The 21,108-nt window shown below is 38.4% G+C and overlaps 3 protein-coding genes and 1 pseudogene across 3 annotated transcripts; all 4 read left to right on the forward strand.

Annotated features, from left to right (window-relative positions):
- The first annotated feature begins 926 nt into the window (after positions 1 to 926).
- Positions 927 to 1,968, forward strand: LOC144652968 (trace amine-associated receptor 7e-like). The gene has a single exon (XM_078512864.1). The coding sequence runs from the start codon at positions 927 to 929 to the stop codon at positions 1,878 to 1,880; it is 954 nt and encodes a 317-aa protein (XP_078368990.1). The 3' UTR covers positions 1,881 to 1,968.
- Positions 1,969 to 6,030: 4,062 nt separating this feature from the next.
- On the forward strand, positions 6,031 to 6,981 carry LOC144652940 (beta-1 adrenergic receptor-like). The gene has a single exon (XM_078512832.1). The coding sequence runs from the start codon at positions 6,031 to 6,033 to the stop codon at positions 6,979 to 6,981; it is 951 nt and encodes a 316-aa protein (XP_078368958.1).
- A 3,984-nt stretch (positions 6,982 to 10,965) lies between these two features.
- On the forward strand, positions 10,966 to 12,273 carry LOC144653995 (beta-1 adrenergic receptor-like; annotated as a pseudogene).
- Positions 12,274 to 15,603: 3,330 nt separating this feature from the next.
- On the forward strand, positions 15,604 to 16,557 carry LOC144654918 (beta-2 adrenergic receptor-like). The gene has a single exon (XM_078515157.1). It carries the CDS (start codon positions 15,604 to 15,606, stop codon positions 16,555 to 16,557), a length of 954 nt encoding a protein of 317 aa, XP_078371283.1.
- The last annotated feature ends 4,551 nt before the right edge of the window (positions 16,558 to 21,108 follow it).

A 21,108-nucleotide genomic window follows, 5' to 3' on the forward strand; every position in this document is an offset into this window, starting at 1 on the left:
TTATTTGCATATTGGTATATATTCTGTTGCGTGTAATTTATTCAGTCAGTTTTGTTTGCGAGTTTCGAGTCAAGATTCGAGTTTACAGTCTATTTTGAGTTTATGGCAAGTTCCAAGTTTACAGTTCGTCTTTTATGATTTTTTCAGTGGTCACATTCGTCTTTGTAAGTTTCTCGTTTAATTTGCTTTGTCGTTTTCCTGTTTTCCTCATGTCGTTCGTTTTAAGTTATTTTAATTATGCTTATTTCTGAATTTGTAATTTTGTTATTTTCAGTTACCGTATCTATATTCGATTAAACGTATGTATAGCAAGATGGATTTCACGTGATTTTGCGTTTTGCGACTACAGTATGCATCTATGTGTGTTTTGTAATTATTGAAAGTGAATACAAAGTAATAAAATACAAAAAAAAAACATTTAATCTAGCAATGTATGGTTTTTAGGTGCTCTGTATGGTTTTAGGTGCCGCTTGCCACGAATATTGATCGTAAATCAATTATATAATATCGAAAGTCTATGTATATTTATGGACTCTTAAATTCATATAATTAAAATTACAAAATTATTTCACTAAGGGCCACTTTCGAATGCGTTTTCGATAGCCAAATGCCAGGTGGTCGGAGAACTGTATTTAGCATCAAATAATACACTAAGAGCAGATCGACACGACAGTAACTTGAAGTTTCCGAGGGAGGAGCTACATTACTTTTTGCGCCCAGGATTGATTTTAATTGCTTTTGAGTGTTTTCATGGTTTTAACATCATACAAGCTACAAGGAATAATGATAGTAAGTTCTGTCAACAAAGCCATCTGCGTGCAAAAGGTTTATGCCCCTTTTGTAAAAAAAAAAAATCGGCGAGGTGTTTTTGCCTGGTGTGAAATTTTTTTTTATGAATTCTACCATTGCAGTAGGCAAAACCTAACATGAATATTAGCTGCTTGAACGAACGACTGAGCAGTACGGCATCCATCGTTCTCTCATTGTGGTTCTCTTTATCTGGTTTAGCAGCTGTCATTGGAAATGCAGTGGTGTTGTGGTTGTTCTACAAAAACGAGTCTTTACGAACAATTTCCAACCGCTTTTTAGCCTCGTTGTCGGTTGCAGACTTTTTAGTAGGGCTTGTCATAGCCCCCACGTGGATAGCCATCAGGGTTTTCACGCAGCCGCAAAGAAGTGATATTCTGTTAAAGGTTATCGACATGCTTTGGATTCATTCAACTGCCGCTACAGTGTTTAACTTATGTTGTGTTTCTGTAGACAGATATATTGCCATTCGCTTTTCGTTGCGTTGTCAGGACATTATAACCAAGAAAAGATGTTATACAGTGATCACTATGGTATGGTTAATCTCGCTCTTTCTTCCATTATGTAGGAGTTTGTTAGAGAAACGGTCGCAAATTGAAAGATTGTGGTTTTCTTTAACATTTATAATATTTTTGCTTCCAATAATTGTGGTCACTTTGTGTTATTTTTGGATTTTTAAAGTCGCGCGAAAACAAGCTAGAAGAATATCAAGGGATATTCATCAAAACTTCGACGACAACAATACCCCAATACGTGCTTTACAAAATTATAAAGCTATCAAAACCATCGGGTTTGTATTGGGTGTTTTCATTGTTTCATGGATGCCCTCTTTACTCGTTTCACTAGTTGATTACTTTACCTCAATTAATGATCAGTGCTATGATTATAAACTGGCATATGTTGTGTGGCCCTGGATTGAGGCAATCGCGCTTACATCATCGGCGATCAACCCGTGGATTTACTGTTTCCGTAATGGCGAGTTTCGTGAAGCTTTGCATCGCAGTTTTCATTGGTTTCCTTTGGAAGTTACACCAGAGTTTAACTTAGAAACAGATCAAAACGAGTGTTTGTGAAATAGAGGATATACGAAAGGGCCCTATCATATACCCTCGATATAGGAAAGGTTAACCCTTTCGACCTACAGTTGGGTTGCTGCTTCTGTTTCCCACTCTCACTCTTGTAAGAAATATCATCTTTACTTCTGTTGACGAATGAATGTAGTTTTACTTGCTATATATTAGACACTTTCATGATACTGTTTCTATTCCTATATGCGAGTAACAAAACCTACAATTTTTGTCGTATTAAAGTCAAGCAGTCCAATTCGTCAAACGACAACATCACAGCTTTCTCTGATTAGTGGACGCGAAGTAGTGCGCGAGCTGTGAACTAAGAGTCATTTTGTCTTCTAATAGTCTACTTGAGGAAATAAAAGGACAATGCGCGACAAAAAAACATTAGCGGGCCATGGTGGCAGGGATTTTTACAACGAATATTTCCCTGATGACTAGGGAAGGGCTAAATTTAACACTACATATATGGTAAATTTCCCGCCATTTCCCGCTGGTGGCGGGGCCGGGGTTTCAACTGACTACTAGTGCATAAGGTCTTTTGCAAGGGAAAAGACGGGAAGCAGACTGACAGATACCACATAACTCAAAAACATTCCTCAGAACCTCGATTTTAAAGACAGAGGTTTTCGCGGACTGGTAGGGACGGCATGGAGGAAAAAGCGAGTCGATGAGCTTCCATTACAAATATTAACCCATGGAAAAATTAAATGATATTCAAATTACGAATTGTTATTTAAGACCACTTCGTCAAATGTCAGAAATTTAGGAGACCTCTGCACGCAAGCTACAAATGATCCATTAAGGGGCGTTTTTGTTTCCATAAATTCTACATCTGATTGCTTTAATGTTTTAACTCTATTTGTTCTTACAATGTCTGCCTTTTTGGGTGCTCTAGAAATTTTACATTGCAGGTTTTTAAAAGCTTCTCTAACGACCTATCAAAAATCTGCCATCTGCGTAGAATCGTTTAATTCATTGAAATTCTCTGTTAAGTTTTGTTTATATTCATTAATTTATATTTTTTATTTATATTTTATTTTATTTAGTTTTTTTATCGCAAGAAACATCATTACGTGCAATTAAACTACTTAAAACATTTTTCCCGTCAGTAAAAGTAGTGTAGAACAGACTGGCAAACTTAGAGAACTTTTGAAAATTATTTCCTTAATTTGAAATTTCCTAGCATAAATATTAACTCTTTTTAACGAACGACTTGGTTCTACTTTCGTGGTTTAGCAGCTGTTATTGACCCGTTATTGGAAATGCAGTTGTGCTGTGGCCTACAGAACGAGTTAATTTAGGAACAATTTCGAACCAATTTGTAGCCTAATTTTTTGGCCTTAGCAGATTTTTGAATAGAGTTTTTCGTATCGGATTTACACAACTGCCGCTACAGCGTTTATCTCATGTCGTGTTTTCGTAGTCCGGATTAATGCCATTCGGCTTCATTTATCTTTCATTATCCAAGAAAGATAACTGACCTACCTAGTGATGATCTAGCTTGTGATTGTAATGGTGTGGTTAATCTCAATGTTTCTTCCTTTCTCGTCCCCGATTTTGACACATAACATTGCGGAAAACTTAAAATCTGTTTCAATTCCCTATACATACATACATACTTTAGATATTTCCTTCTTCTATTAAATTTTCATTTTTAAAGCCCTGGTCAATAATACGGTTCGTGGTGCACCTGCATACAGGGAAGTCGTTATTGCTGGACTTCTAAGTGTTCAGGTGAGTAAGTGCATAGGAGGCGCGGTGGCCTAATGCTTTGCACACTGGACTCCGGATAGAGCGGTCCGGGTTCAAACCCTGGCCGGGGTCAATGCGTTGTGTCCTGAGGTGAGAAACTCAACTTTTATAGCGCCTCTCTCCACTCAAGTGTATAAATGATTACCGGCGAATTACAACCCTGCGATGGATTAGCATCCCATCTAGGGGAGAATAGAAATAATCCTAGTTGCTTCTTGCCAAGGAAACCGGGATAAGCTCCGACTTGATGGGTCACTAGGGCCCAACGCAGACGTTTTACCAAGTGTTCAGTTTTTCATCCAGCAAATGTCAGGATGTTTGGTGATGATGCCTGATACAATTGCTGTACCTCTGTTATAGGTTATAGGGTGTCTCATGTAAACTTCACCTCTGGCGCATTCCTATTCGCCCTTCTTTTCTTAGTGATACATCAACTCTTCATTCTGCTCGCATCACCTTTTCTTTCCAATCACACGTCCTTTCAATTTTGCGTCTGATTCAAAGTCACCGGCCCACGGCGCATGAGCACGAGGTCAAGCATATTGAAAGACCGCCGACACCACGACTCTCCAACTAGGTTTTAAGCTGCGAGAAAGGTCAAACGCTCTCTTGCTCACAGCAGCTCTGTATATTATGAGAATTAGAAACTTCTGTCTTCTAAACTGAATCTAATAGATCCCGTCATATTAGATAAGTCTCTTTCGTTTATACATTGTAGTGTTCCATTCTAACTGCACGGTAGTATTTTGCTCTTGTGTTCCACGCGGCGATTTCTTGCTAAGTCAAACTTGATTTCTGTTCGATCGTGCTAAACAGAATAAAAGAATAAAAGATCCTGTCAATCGACTGCCTGCAAAAAGCGATGATGTCATAAGTTATACATCATCCTCAGATTAACGGTTAAAAACAAATCACTAAGCGCTCTAATGTAACCTGCAAACTGCTAACTACATTAATGCACGCGTAAAAAATTTCGCGAGATGCAAATATTTAACTCGCTAGGGAGGGGATAGGAGAACTGTAATTAAGCCCAAAAGCGATTTCATAGAACTTGAAAACAACTCGTATAACTTTTAAAAACGCGCGGTGACCCCTACTTTTTATTTTATAAAATGGAAGTGTTAAGTTTTTAGAGCACATGTTTAACTTGTCATTAAGTGGAAAAATTTAGGCCGATTTTTGGCCGTGCAAGTGAGAGCTGTTAGAATGAAAAATGGCTCAAACCCAATTATTTTGTTAATAAAAACGCGCATCACAGTTTTGTTTTATTCAATGTTGATTTTGTTCATAAAAAACCAATTTCAAATGGAATTTGCAAGAAATTTTTTATTTACTTTTACTATTTTTTAAAATGCCGCGTCAGCACTTTTTTTTCCAGTTTTCAAACCTAATTATCTCGAAACTTGCGTGGCTACCCCCAATTTTCTTTTTGGATTTTAATAGCCCTTGGTAACATCTACATTTCTTGCATAGTCATCGGTCGGGCAAAAATACCTCGTTATTGGTAGGCACCGTCCTTAAATCCCTGTTTATTAGAATCTCGTCATTAAAAACATGCAAACGTTTTATCGTTTTATTTTATTTTTGATTTTATTCCAGTTTAGTTTAGTGGTTTTATTATCGTAAACTGAGGAAAACAGCGTTCAGTCATCGCTCGATACAAATACAGATTTTTTTCCAAAGGCGTCTAAGCCGTCATGGACTGAAGTATTTGCTTAGGCCGCATACAAACAAAGAAAGGTTGAACCAATACATAAGTTCCTATGCGCCCATTATCTTTTATGTTCCAGGTCTCTGCGATTTTTTACTATTCCGGTTTTATTTTAATATTCAGTAGGGTTGGGAACGACGCTAATTCTAAAGTGAGTTGCTTACTACTGTCCACAAATATTGATCAGTGACCAAATTATATGATATCGGAAGTCTATGTACATGTATATTTTTAGACTTTGATAGTTTATTAAAATTACACAATTATGTTACTAGAGACCACTAACAAGAATTTTCCTTAATCGTCAAATGCCATGCAGGTGGTTCGAAAACTTTATTCAGCATCAAATAACACTCTAAGTAGAAATCAACTCAAGTTGACGTTTCCGAAGGAGGACTTATATTTATAAGCATCATATGAGAAAAATTTTCAAGGAGAACCAATTCAAAATTAACTCTGCTAAATTCTGAGAATTTACAGGGTTTCAACGCCAAAAAGTTCCTCTCATTAGAAGTTCCTGTCAAAAAACAAAGCCTGCTTGTAAACGTTTTATTAATTTTATGCAAAAAAGGACATCACCAGGTGCCTAACATCTTGTTCGTCAGTGAGAGTGTTGTGGAAAGAACTGGCAAAATTATTTTCTGACTTCTACATTCTAATTCCGTTCTCAGTGTAGACTAATCTAACATGAGTATTAGCTGCTTCAACGAAAGACAGAGCAGTACAGCATCCATCGTTCTCTCATTGTGGTTTTCCTTGTCTGGTTTAGCAGCTGTCATTGGAAATACAGTGGTGTTGTGGTTGTTCTACAAAAACGAGTCTTTACGAACAATTTCCAACCTATTTTTAGCCTCGTTGTGCGTTGCAGACCTTTCCGTAGGCCTTGTCATAGACCCTACATGGATAGCCATCAGGTTTTTCACACAGCCACAAAGAACCGATATTTTGATGAAAGTTATCAACATGCTTTGGATTCACACAACTGCCGCTACAGTGTTTAACTTATGTTGTGTCTCCGTAGACCGATTTGTTGCCATCCGCTTTCCGTTTCGTTATCAGGACATTATAACCAAGAAAAGATGTTACTTTGTGATTATAACGGTGTGGTTAATCTCACTGTGTCTTCCTTTCTCCATGATCTTGGTAGACAATGAGACAAACGTTGAAAACCTGTGGTTGTCCTTAACGTTTGTATTTTTTGTGCTTCCAATTACTGTTGTCACGTTGTGCTATTTTTGGATTTTTAAAGCCGCCATAAATCAAGCTAGAATAATAAGAAGGGGAAATAATCTTAACTCCGACGAAAACAATACTCCAGTCCGTGCTATACATAACTTTAAAGCTGTCAGAACCATTGGCTTTGTGTTGGGTGTTTTTATCTTTTCCTGGCTACCATCCTTAGTCGTTGAAGTTGTACATCATGTTACGGCAAATGACCAGTGTGTTGACCATAAACTGCTCTTTGTTGTGTGGCCCTGGATTGAGGCAATCGGGTTTACATCATCGGCGATCAACCCGTGGATTTACTGTTTCCGAAATAGCGAGTTTCGTGAAGCTTTGCATCGCAGTTTTCATTGGTTTCCCTTGGACGTTACACCAGAGTTTGCCTTGGAACCAGATCAGAACCAGAGGTTGTGAAATGGCAGACATTTTGACAGTTAATAAGACAGTCCAAGAGACGGACGTACCCGGGGGCTACTCAAAACGTTTTGTACGGGGAGGCTCCGCTCCGAGGTCCAACCCTTACCCTTTTATATACCATTTTGACAGAAAAGGCACCCATTTCGTATACCTTTTACTGAAAAAATTTACCCCTTTCATATACCTAAAAGACATGACATAGGCCTAAAACGGGAAGTCTGGATGCCATTTTTTAAGAAAACCATCAAAGTGCACGCGACAAGACCGAAAGGTGGTTTGGGTATTCACTGGAATTTTGCATATTGGCCTAGAGGAAATTTACAAGTTTGTATTTTTGCACGTGGAGAATTTGTTTTTCTTCTCAGGAGGCCTATATCTGTAGCTTTACATTTACTGTCGCATGTCTTTGAGTGAGGAAAAATTCTTCTAAACTTCAGAGGGTCTAAACGTACCTTGTTTCTACATGTCTGAAAAGAAAGAAAACCTGAAAATTGCGCTTATTTTGTTGTTATATCTCATTAGTATTCAACACGTGCAGTAGCTCAATACGTCTACCCATACTACCTTTAGGGATTGGCTTGTGCAGTTTTGTGCTTTTTTCCGACAAAGTTTCTCGAAATAGCTGTATACCTGAAGCATAAAAAAGGTACCCCTTTCGGGCGGAGCCTCCCCGTATAGCCATTATAGCGAGTCCCCCCCCCCCCCCCAGCGGACGTATCGCAAAGATGATGTGCTTTGTATAACAGATACTTTTGAAATGTTGAGGCTTAATAAACTATTGTCTTAAAAAGCCGATAAGTTAGACGTTGTTTAAGGCTAAATCGAAGTTTAGACAATGACTCCATAAGACATAGGTAACCGGAGTCTAAATTGCATTATTTGAACGCCGATGAGCCGGAGTTTACGAAGACAACGTTTAGACGCCGTCTTACAAGTGTAGCTATTCTTTTGAGATCATGCTTGCGTGCTACACCCAAAGGAACACTACTGGCTTGCTGTCGTTTTATTTTAATAAAAGGGCTGCATACATAATGTGGTATAGAGTCGTGCCGAAATATTTGCTGGAAATGAAAAATGGAATCAAATATCAGAAATATCACTTTAAACCAACTCAGAGATTCAGAAAGCACATAAAAATATGAATCAAGAAATAAGATGACTCCAGTGGGCAAGAATCAGTGACAACAAAAGATTAAACGACGTTTAAACCTACTCAGGAACAGGTCTAACTTGCCATTGTTTGTTATTAAATTCTCAACCTCGGATATTGCATTTCTAGCTTTCTGATTGGTTCACTGAATCCCGATCATCAGCTCGTATACCTATGTTTGACCTTATATGGGAAATGAGTGCGGCAAGTGCCTCTCAGCGTAAAATTTTTCTGCGGGAAGCGACAGTTCCATCAGAAAAGTGGTTGAAAACAGCACATTTGGCGAGTTTTATGAACAAGAAATAATCAGCGGCGCCTACAAAAACCACAGAAATGCCATAATAAAATTAACTGCGCAAAACAAAAGGATTGCAATGCGAAAAGTTTAATTAATAATACTTGTAAACGCACAACAAGAGCAAGTGAATAAAGTAGAAAAGCAGCAAATAATTTACGAAAGAACGGCAAACTGACGCAGTTTCATTCATTGTACATTGTCATAAAATTAGGCTCAGCACTTCTGTAAAGTTTGTTACCTTTCAATGTTGGCCTTGTCCTTTTATACTTCAATAAAACTGTTCAACTTTGAGCTCAATTTCGCTTCAAATAATATAGCAGTCCTGATGACAGCCGTGGAGCCGTAAAGAAGTACAATGTAAACACTTGCTTCGTTCGACTTGCTCAAGACTTGCAGTTTCCAGAAAAGCTTTTGCTTCGGATCTTCTCGTAAATCTTAACTGTTGTCACAATTTCCAGGATATTTGGACGACTTTAGAGGGGATTGTTCGAGGCAAATCTTGGGAAGAAAACTCTCTCGCTCGCTTTCCTCGTATGTTTCATTCAACTCAAGAAGTGAACACCGCGCCAGAAATTTTCGCGCCTCTTCATACTATCACTTCGTTTACATCAAAATGAAATGTACAGTCGATTTAAACTTGAGAGGAATTTAATAAAACAATTATTCCATTCGCCCTTGTTGGATACGAGTAGTTATAGCCAACTCGGCGCTTCGCGCTTCGTTGGCTATTTACCACCTCGTATCCAACGCGGGCTCATAGAATAATTGTTAATTAGTCGACGGTTAAACTTCGTCCAGACGCGACGAAACAGCAGGTTATCATTCTTTCTTGCAATACTTTCTCTATCTTACGTGTGTAAACTTAATTAAAAGATGGAGAGTTGGAATAGATTAATATTGGCTCTACATTGAAACAGAAGTTAATTAGAGTTACATGATTGACGACTTTTAGTTATCCTCTGGTATCAAATTCAGACGCACAAACAAAACTACTGACTAGTATCAGAAACCCATAATGGTTATGAGTTTCTGATGATATCAATCACAAGGGGTTAATCTTCAATACCGTGTGAGGCTTTAGCGCTATTCCAATTGGTTGCTTCGCAATTTACTTTGTCAATTTTGGGTATGAAAAACTTACCGATACGTGTAGCGAGAAAGGCCATGGCGGGAGACCTATTTGAAAAATTGTAAATCCCTCACACAATTTTTAACAAGATGTCTAGGGAATTTTCGGACCAAATTTCGTGGCAATCCGTAAAATTCTCACAAAACAAAACCGCATTTTTTCGCTTCTAAAGATTTCTGAACATTTCACGCCTTTGCTGCGCCATTTGTCAACACCGTGGATACCACAGTCGCCTACTGGGCATAAACCAGCCAGTAGAAATACAAAAAATTCCAGGTATGTCCCAGGAGGCGCTTTGGAAAGAAAAGAATTTCTCGCTAACTAGTCGTTTGTGTGAAGGGCATGGGAAGAAAATAAGAAACAAATCTCATGTCAAATATCGGTGACTTTATTCGCTCGGGATTCCTCCAGAACCACCCAGCGTGCCGCCAGGAGTGTAGGGATGAAATTCGCTACGACGAGCGTATAAGGTCGCATCGGGTGACGCTAACTTTTAAAGCCCTAAAGAAGGATCGAACGTTTTCCTCAAATATCGTGTTGGGTGAACATTTCTGCACGACCGACAATTTGCAAAAGCTTAGGTTGTTGGTGATAAATCATGAGATGAAGTTGTAAACAACAGAAGGAAAGCGACTTGAATTAAAATGTGGCTCCGCGGATGAGATCGCCGCGAAAGACGTCACGTGACACTCTGTGGTTGACACATTCTAATTGGCTTAAAACACTTAGCAGACTTTTGACTTGTATTAAACAAATAAATTTTGAAAATTTGTTTTTGTGGATAACTTGCGTGTGTTTCAAATGCTTAGAATATTGTTTTTGGAAATTGCATAACTACTAGAAATCATTGATTTGACTTTAATTTTTTTAAGAATATCCCCTTGAAGGTAAACTGAAATCTTATCGCACGCCACGACACTCCGCTCTTTATTTATAGACTTTGACAGTTCTTTTAAAATTGCTGAATTATTTTACTAAAGACCAGTCACAAGTATCTTCCTTACTCATTAAATGCCATGTGGTTCGAGAACTTTATTCAGCATTAATTAAAAATCTAAAGCAGAGATCAATATAAGTCTGTAGGACCCTGTAGCCTGAAGGTTCCGAACAAGGACTCACAATTAAACAGGACAAAAATGTTAAGGTTCAGAATTGATTTCAAAAGAAAGATCTGAGAGTTTACAGGGATTAACACCAAAATATACGAAGACGAAGAAGTAAAAAATTCCTGTCATCATTAATGCTCCTGTCAAAAACTAAAGCCCTCTGCTTGCAAATGTTTTATTAATTTTTTGCAAAAGAAAACATCATCAGGTGCCTTGCATCGTGTTCGTCAGTGAGAGTGTTGCGGAAAGGACTGGCAAAATAATTCTCCGACTTCAAATTCTGTCGCCGTAGACCAACATGAATATTAGCTGCTTCAACGAACGACTGAGCAGTGCGGCATCCATTGTTCTCTCACTGTGGTTCTCCTTGTCTGCTTTAGCAGCTGTCATTGGAAATGCAATTGTGTTGTGGTTGTTCTACAAAAACGCGTCTTTACAAACAATTTCCAACCGATTTTTAGCCTCGTTGTCCGTGGCTGACCTTTCCGTAGGGCTTGTCATAGACCCTACGTGGATAGCCATCAGAGTTTTCAAGCAGCCACAAATAACCGATATTTTGATGAAAGTTATCAACATGCTTTGGATTGAACTCAACTGCCGCTACAGTGTTTAACTTGTGTTGTGTCTCCGTAGACCGATTCATCGCCATCCGCTTTCCTTTTCGTTATCAGGACATTATAACCAAGAAAAGATGTTACTTTGTGATAACAGTGGTGTGGTTAATCTCACTGTTTCTTCCTTTCTCCAGGATCTTGGTGGATTACTGGGTGAATGTTAAAAACCTGTGGTTTTCTTTGACATTTGCATTCTTTGTGCTCCCAATTACTGTTGTCAGTTTGTGCTATTTCTTCATCTTCAAAGCCGCCAGAAAACAATCTAGAAGAATAACAAGGGGAAATCATCATAACTACGACGAAAAAAATGCTCCAATCCGCGTTATACAAAACTATAAAGCTGTCAGAACCATTGGTTTTGTGTTGGGTGTTTTTATTGTTTCGTGGCTACCTTCTTTAGTCGTTGACTTTGTGTACACCTAATTGCAATAACGTTGTCATAGAAAAAAGAAAATAGCAAAAAGGCAAATAGGAATTAATTAGCGTAGTTTCATAACTAATACCATTTACAGAAAACTCACGAGTTTTTATCTGCACACTTTGAGTCCACTTGTTTATGCTAGTATAACAAGATAAATTGATTTATTCGTATTTTGAGGCATTTTGAAGCCATTTGTACAAATAACTTTCATGCATGCGCTTAATTAATTCCTATTTGACTTTTTTCTTTTTCCTTTTTTCTATGACAACCTTATTGCAATTAGGTGTATCTTGTTAAAGCAAATGACCAGTGCCTTGACCATAAACTGGCATATGTTGTGTGGCTCTGGATTGAGGCAATCGCCTTTACATCATCGGCGATAAACCCGTGGATTTACTGTTTTCGTAATAGCGATTTTCGTGAAGCTTTGTATCGCAGTTTTCCTTGGTTTCCCTTGGACGTTACACCAGAGTTTTCCTTGGAACAAGATCAGAAAGGTTGCGAAGTGGCAGGCACTTTGACAGTTAGACGGTCCAAGAGAGGGAGGTCTGAGAACAACTCAAACGCCTAAAACTGTACTAATCGCAAAGTTAATGTGCTCGCCTTAACATATGTTTTGGAAACGTTGACGCTTGATAAGCTGTAGTCTCATAATTTCTCTCCTGTAAAACAATCAGTATGGTTTAATAAAAAAACTTATTTTTTCAAGGAATCCTTTTCTCAATAACTTGTACTGTATACTGTTTTTGGTCTTGTATGTTTCTCTTGACAGGCCAGTCAGGTGAACTTATTAGCTAGGTCATCATCGCTCGCAACCCTCAAGACGTCCTAATCAAACAAACGCGTGCTAACACTAGGATTCAGTTCCATCTTTTTTTCTGACACTAACTTAAGGGTAGCAAGGAAGTAAAACCTAGTCCCTTTACCGTGTAGGTCCCCCCCGTTACATGATAAGGCCCCATCCTAATCGGCATAAAATTTGATGACAATCATGGCTTAGGGGAAATTTACCAAATAACTCTCAAACTTGGCAGTGGTATAACACTTGTTATTACGTAGCTAGCTAGCAGAGCTGCACAAAAAAAATTCAGTAGACGTGAGAATGCAACATAATCCAATACACGCTGCACGCTGGTGGCGTGAGCAAATAGCTTTGCCAGAATCTTTCTCTCGCGCGGGTTTTGATATACATTTCCACTGGCAACAATTAGTCCATGCTTTTTAGCTGTGCACTATTTAACAAATAGATTCCATTTTGCCGTGCGTTTGTTCAGTTATAGATCACAGATGACGTCAAAACGTGGTATGAACAAAAAAGTGGCCCACGAGCCGCTAGGCGAGTGGGTCACTGATGTTCATATCACATTTTGACGTCTTCTGTGATCTATAACTGAACAGACGCACGGCAAAATGGAATTTATTTGTTTTATACAATAGCACAAGACTTCAGTACACTTCAGTGTGAGCAATGCCGCTACCGGTGAGCTAAAGTTGTTTTCATTTCATGATAAAGTTTCCGTAACCACGAAGAACTGTTAAACCGATTAAATAAACAGAAAAATGGAAAATTGAAAGTCAATAAAAAAAAATAACCTTTATTCCATTTGGAAAGTTGTTCAAATCTGTAAGCATTAACCTAAGCGTAACCGCCATTCATTTGTTTCCCGTGGCGTCGTTCAACTGTACAAAATTAACATCGGTCAAACTCTTTCATACAGATTTCGGTAATTTCTCGAATAATTCACTGTCTTCTTCAAGCTTGTTTAGTCCAGTTAAATGCTTTGAAAAGTGAACGATGCTTGGCGTATTATTTCTCACTGTAGATTTGTAATTAAGCTGAACTTTTTTGCTTTGTTGTGGCCCCGCGAGTTTGAAAAATTTGCCGACAACTCTGATTTGGACTATGAACTCTGATCACGCGCGCGAGTCACACCACCCCGTGACGTGATATGTGCGTCTGTACTCTAATAGATGACAGGCATCAACCAATCACAACGCGCGCAATAGCTCGGTTACTGTATAACGAGTTATATATGCACTTGGGAAGTTTGGAGAACACTCAAGAAGCTAGAGTTGTTCGAGATGATAGCCGAAAGCAACTCTTACGCTTCTTGAGTGCTCAAAAACTTCCCGCGTGCACCTTAAATTGATAGTGCACGCTAAACCATGAACCAATTTTTAAATGACCTTAATTAATATTTGACTTAAAGCAGCGAATTAATGTGTCACGTGACTTGCTATTATGGATGCCTTCCACGAACATAAAATTTTAAATGGGCTGCTGAAATGGTATATTATGAATAGTAGTATACTTGGAGTAAGAACACACTACTTTACTTTTACAATATATAATAAACCACCAGGTGAGGATGGCTTCATGAAAGAATTTTTTAAGAGTTTTTCCACTCCCCTTGTTAATTTTTTGCATAATATTCTTAATCACGGTGTCTCGGATGCCAGTTCTTTCCGCCATTTTAGAGCACCTGGGTCCTTACTGGTTTTCCAGCACCTTTTATCTCATGACAGATCTTTTTAATTTTTTAAACTTTAAAACCGCAATTAAACTTACACTTGCACTTTGGGTCTCACTAATTAAATTTCCATTTATGCCACTCATTTTTATATACTATCATCGATGACAAGCTATCGTGACAAGCATCTATCCTGACGGGTCTTGCCATAAGCAGGCTTCCGACGATTTTAAGGAAAAGGAAAACGCTCTTCAGTTTTGAAAACATGTTTCGACAGAAACGTCTCTCATTATCTCATCGAGTGTTTAAAAGGATAGATTCATTAAAGTTCTTGCTAAAAAATAAGCAATCTGCGTGTACAATTGTTTTTCCATTTATGACAAAATATTATTGGATTCATTTTAACTACTTAGAGTATGCCCAGATTGTACATGTCAGTGATGTGCAGAACACTGGCAAACTTTAACACTTTTCAAAACTTTTTTCTGACTTTTAATTCCGTAGTCTATCCTATTAACATGAATGTTGGCTGCTTCAACGAACAACTGAGCAGTGCGGCATCCATCGTTCTCTCACTGTGATTCTCCTTGTCTGGTTTCTCGCATCAACTTTTCGTTCCAACTCGCAGGTGAAACATCCTTTTAATTTTGCGTCTGATTGAAAGCCACCTACGGAGCATGAGGCTACGAACACTCGAACACAGTATTTTAATACTCAACTAAAATGTGAGAAGGCAACACTATTAAAATCGTGACGAAATTGCGCATTACCCTTTGAATTGAATTCCCTGTTTATTCAGTTGTTTTATTATTGTCAAGTGACGACATCAGCGCTTGGTTCATCGCTCGATACAAATACAGACTTGCTCTCCATTTACATCCAAGCAATCAACGACTGAATATTTGCTTAGGCCAAATACAAAGAAAGGTTAAATCAAGTCCTGAGTTCCTTTGCACCCATCATCTTTTATGCTCCAGGTTCCATCGAATTTTACTATTTCGGTTTTATTTTACTGAACAGCAGGGCTGGGTACAGTTTAAGTTGCTTACAACCAGCCACGAATATATTGACAAGCGAACAAACTTATATAACATCGGAAGTCCATGTATATTTGTAGACTTTGACAGTTATATTAGAATTACAAAATTATTTCACTAAAAACTAGTGACAAGTATTTTCCTCAGTCGTCAAATGCCAGGTGGTTCGAGATCAGAACTTAATTCAGCATCAAATAACACTTTAAGTAGAGATAAACTCAAGTATATGACTTGAAGTTTCCGACGGAAGACTTACTGCGTGATACGTTTTATTAATTTTATGCAAAAGAGAACATCATCAGGTGCCTTACATCTTGTTCGTCAGTGAAAGTGTTGTGGAAAGGACTAGCAAAAATTATTTTCTGACTTCTAATTTTGTTTTCGTAGACCAACATGAATATTAGCTGCTTCAATGAACGACTGAGCAGTGCGGCATCCATCGTTCTCTCTCTGTGGTTCTCTTTGTCTGGTTTAGCAGCTGTCATTGGAAATACAGTGGTGTTGTGGATTCTTTACAAAAACGAGTCTTTACGAACAATTTCCAATCGATTGTTAGCCTCGTTGTGCGTTGCAGACCTTTTTGTAGGGCTTGTCATAGACCCTACGTGGATATCCATCAGAGTTTTCACACAACCAGAAACAACTGATATTTTGCTAAAAGTTATAGACCTGCTGTGGATTCACTCAACTGCCGCTACAGTGTTTAACTTGTGTTGTGTCTCCGTAGACCGATTTATTGCCATCCGCTTTCCGTTTCGTTATCAGGACATTATAACCAAGAAAAGATGTTATACAGTGATCGTTATGGTGTGGTTAATCTCACTCTTTCTTCCTTTCTCCAGAGTTTTGGTGGATAGTCACATGAACGTTGAAAACTTTTGGTTTTCTTTAACATTTATATTTTTTGTGCTTCCAATAACTGTGGTCACTTTGTGCTATTTTTGGATTTTCAAAGTCGCCATAAATCAAGCTAGAAAAATAACAAGGGACGATCATCAAAACTCCGACAAAAACAATACTCCAATCCGTGCTATGCAAAATTATAAAGCTATCAAAACCATTGGGTTTGTGTTGGGTGTTTTTATTATTTCATGGATGCCCTCTTTAGTCCTTTCTGTAGGTGACTACTTTATATCAATTAATGACCAGTGTCTTGATCATAAACTGGCCTACGTTGTGTGGCCCTGGATTGAGGCAATCGCGTTTACATCATCGGCGATCAACCCGTGGATTTACTGTTTCCGAAATGGAGAGTTTCGTGAAGCTTTGCATCGCAGTTTTCATTGGTTTCCCTTGAACATAACACCAGAGTTTGCCTTGAAACCAGATCCGAACCAAAGGTTGTGACGTGGCAGGCACTTTGACAGTTAGACGGTCGAAGAGAAGGAAATCTATGGGCAATTTAAACGCCTTAACTGTACTAATTGCAAAGTTAACGTGCTCGCTCCGACAGATGTATTTTAATGTTGACACTTGATAAGTTGTAGTCTCATAATTTCTCCTCTGTAAAAATCTCAGTATAGAACTTATCTTTCAAAACAATCCTTTTCTCAATTACGTGTTCTGAATTTTTTTGTCTTGTCGACTCTTATACGTTTCTCTATCATCATGACTGCCCAGTCAGCCTAACTTATTAGCTAGGTCATCAGCCTTGCGTGTCTAAAGAACTCTTACGCAGCCACGGAATAACACTCAGATTCAGTTTCATTTTTCATTCTTACTTCACAGAAAGCGTAGCAAGGAACTAGAACTTAGTCCCTTTATCGTGCAGGTCCACCCCACCACATGATTGGGCTCCATCCTAATTTGCACAAAAACTTAATGACGATCATGGCCCCCTTTGTAATGAGCTCTTAAATTCCTATAAAGGAGCCTTTCGCAGTGGTAAATTGTCAATTTCGTAGAGAGGAGGAAATATTAACGTTATTATAAGGGCTGTGGATTCACACAACTGCCGCTACAGTGTTTAACTTTTATTGTGTTTCCGTAGACCGATTTATTGCCATCCGCTTTCCGTTTCGTTATCAGGACATTATAACCAAGAAAAGATGTTACTTAGTGATTACAGTGGTGTGGTTAATCTCACTGTTTCCTCCTTTTACCAGGAGTTTGGTAGTCAAAGGAAAGTTGAAAACCTTTGATTTTTCTTAACATTTATATTTTTGTAATTCCAAAGACCTTTCTCTCTTTTTGCTTTTTTTTGGATTTTCAAAGCTGCAGGACATAAATTAAAAGGGAAAATCATCACAACTCCATCGACAAAAAGAATTCAGTTCTTGCTTTGCAAAATTACAAAGCTGACAAAACCATTGGTTTTGTGTTGGGTGTTTTTATCATTTCATGGATGCCTTCTTAAGTAGTTTCTGTCGTGGATTATTTTTCATCAATAAATAATCAGTGCGTCGACCATCGAGTGTTGTTTATTATGTGGCTCTGGATTGAGACAATCGCTTTTACATTATCGGCGATCAACCCATGACTTCTTGCAAAATGGTGAGTTTCTTAAAGTTTTGGGCCTCGATTTTTATTGGTGTCCTTACATTCACTAAGAAGTTCGGCCAAAACTTTCCCTGTAAGCGGATAGCGACAAGAAAATTGTGAAATGCTGAGCTTCTTTCCAGTTAGGTAGTCAAAGAGACAAGGCTCTGTGCATAAACCATATTATAGTTCTCGGGTGTAAATTCACTAAAAGGTTTCAGTGACATGTGCTGTATAAATTAAAGATCTCATCAAATTTCAGTGCTTTTTTTTCGATCCGTATTGGGGATCATTCGTCCAGCTACGGACCGAACAAGCTGTAGTTTTATAAATATTTGTTATAACGGCTGTTTAATTTCTAAAAAAACATTGCTGACAATTTATTCATCTATATTAAACAAAATTTAGCCACTGGCTTTCCAGGTAGAAGTTTGATTGAAATTGACCTGCAGGTGCAAACATGCAGTCAAGCAATTTCTACTTAAACACCAGAATGTTTTTCAAAAGCAATTCGACAAAATTAATTCCTTAACGTTCTACCTTAGCAGGCCGCCTGATTATTACAATCAGACTGCACGGGGAACCACCCAAATGTTTTAATGGACAGGTTTTTCATTCATGTTCTCTGTTACAAGCCGGTCAGTAGAGTTATTAGCCACGCCATCAGTGACAACTGACCCACAACTGAACCGGTATGCTTATTTTCTCAAGCAATCCAGACCACGATCGGCGAAAAAAAGTTCCAAATTAGCCTCAAATGAAATGTAGATTTATTTTTAAATCTTGAACAATTATTGAGGTTGAAGAAAATTTCTTGATTTGTCAGTGAGGAGCAAATCAATTATCAGCCAAAGCCGAAGCCGCTAACCCAAATAATTGATCTGCAAGACACTGACAAAACGCAATATTTTGCAAAAACCGAGCTCAATATAATAATTGTTTTATCTTTCAATTACTGAGTTTGTTTTGCACAATTACCTTTGGAAACTGGAAACCGCGCGTAACCGAAAAACAAACAATGTAAGGAAAATTAGCCTTCTTTGTATTCCCGCTGTTTTTTCGGGTCTAGAAGACAAATTTAACCACTCTCCTACAACTCTTGAAAACGAACTGGAATCGGATACATCTGCACATGCAACGCGGACAAAATGTTAAGTACAATTCAGCTTGTGAAATCACTTCCCATTTGCGATCCAGGTTCCGACGAATTATCTCAGCGGATTGGTGTGAGTTCCAGACTCGTTCCCAGTCGCTCCCTTGGCGGTTTTGACTAGAACGCATTGCACTACCAGCCTGCCCCGCAACCCTTGCCTTATTCCGCCCCAGTGTTTTGTCGCCTTTAGAAACAAATAAGTAGGGACTGGGAACGAGTCTGTGTGAGGTCAGCCTAGTCCCCCCAGCGACAGCAAGGAACTCGAACTGCCTTTATAGGAGACGAGCATAGGCTCACATCACACCAATCCCGAATATTCGTCTAGGGAGAGTGGTACATGAGGGAATATTTAGGAGAAGTATATATATAACTTCTCAGTATCAGAAAGTAGCTTTATGATCGCAGCGACCCGAATAACCAGATCTCTCCTGTTTTCTTAATGTTTCTTTCTTGCTCAGACATGACAGACATTGGAAACTCTGCAAAGAGGCAATTTACTCCATTCACATTTAAAGTCGACAAACAGCAGTTAGCAACTTTTCTTAAAGGTACTGTGTCACGGTTGAGTTAAGTTTATTTTATTAAGTTTTGCCAAAAACTTGCTATGAAACTTAGTGTTTGCAAATAAATTAATTCTATGGATCAAAATGATAAAACCATAGTTTCATTGCAACCAAATATGTTTCCCGGGAGTTATAATTTAAAGTTTCAAGCAAACGAGACTAACTTTGAAAACTGTTCAGTTCGACAATATTTCAAAAACCCATATGGCAATTCATTTCAATCTTCGTCACTTTTGTCCATTAAAACCTTCTATTGTATTGCTGATATACTGAAATGTTAATTCACTATTTTAAGAGGTTATTTTAATATTTCACCGAATTTGATGGTCATTTCCTATAACCATCAAACTAAATTTGACTACCTTAAAAATTTGGTTAAAATCCGTGCCACAGTCCCTTTAAGAAAAACAATTTCACACCCTGTTTAATTAAACGGTCTTAAACGTGTTTTAGCTCTGGTGCGTTTTTGGTAAATGATATGCCAGTGGCAGTCTATGACGCCCGATTGCATTGTTTCTTTGAAATTAGCCGTTTGATTAGCAGTTTATTGATGTACCTGAGGCCGAGTGAATGACAAATTATCAAAATATTCCAACCTCTTCTCCAGCTTTCTTTTTCCTTCACATATTTCAAGAACAAAGCTGGATAACTTCCCTGGAGACAAGGCTGCCAAAATGCAATTCACATTCAGTTTTTATTCTACTGAAGACTAAACACGTCACGTGAAGCATGTGTCGTCCTTTGTCAGGAACATCACGGCTGAACCAATCCCCAAGATCCTGCCTGATCAACAGGGGCTGGGAACGAAATTAAATGGAAAAGTGCGGTTGCTAATCTTCACTCGCTGATATTGACTTGTGAACAAATAAATATAGTATATTCAGAAACCTATAAGGGGTTGAAACTTATAACGCGCGTTCACAGCGTGGCATATCTGCGAAAGCAGAGAGTTTGTAAGCGAATGCTTTATACACGCAACAACATTTTTTTTCGAGGCAACATTTTTTTCGTAAGTGTCTCTGATGTATAAATTCAAAACACTTATCTGTCATCGAGCGCCCTTTTACACTGAACAGCTTGAGACAAATTAGTGTATAGTAAAAGTTGTTTGTATCCTGCAGACGGCAAAAGATAAAAGAGAGGGTCCATTATACCGGCGGTTTGGCGGTTTTAGGCCCGGGGGGGGGGGTACGTACTCCATATAACGGCCTATACGGGGAGGCTCTGCCCGAAAGGGATGCCTTTTTCAGGCTTCAGGTATATAAAAGGGTAGCGATTTCACAAGTTTAGGTATATGAAAGGGTATGAAAATCCGTCATTTAGGTTTTTTAAAAGGCTTGTCATTAAAATATTTCGAACAGACGCACTTTATGGCTGTATTATTTTAATTTATTAAGCGCTACATAAAAATGACAAGAAAACGTCCTGTTCTAAGGCTATGTGACGTCTTTTAGGTATATGAAAGGGGTACCTTTTTTCAGTAAAAGGTATACGAAAGGGGTACAATTTCTGTCAAAATTGTATGTAAAAGGGTAAGGGGTAAGAGCTTGGGGCGGAGCCTCCCCGTATAAAACTTTTCTGAGTGCCCCCCCCCACCCCCCCGGGGTTTCAGGTAATTTTAAGTGTCGGTTTGCCGGTACATTCGCATGATTTATGTGGCGGTATACGGTCATGAAATTATGGTTGTTTCCGTTAAGTAGAAAA

The sequence above is a fragment of the Oculina patagonica genome, chromosome 5 (genome assembly GCF_052425735.1).
Source record: "Oculina patagonica isolate OP01 chromosome 5, crgOcupat, whole genome shotgun sequence".
Lineage (NCBI taxonomy): Eukaryota > Metazoa > Cnidaria > Anthozoa > Scleractinia > Oculinidae > Oculina > Oculina patagonica.

Excerpts from the sequence above, each read along its gene's own strand:
- LOC144652968 (XM_078512864.1), top strand. The coding sequence starts at position 927 with ATGAATATTAGCTGCTTGAACGAACGACTGAGCAGTACGGCATCCATC.
- LOC144652940 (XM_078512832.1), top strand. The coding sequence starts at position 6,031 with ATGAGTATTAGCTGCTTCAACGAAAGACAGAGCAGTACAGCATCCATC.
- LOC144654918 (XM_078515157.1), top strand. The coding sequence starts at position 15,604 with ATGAATATTAGCTGCTTCAATGAACGACTGAGCAGTGCGGCATCCATC.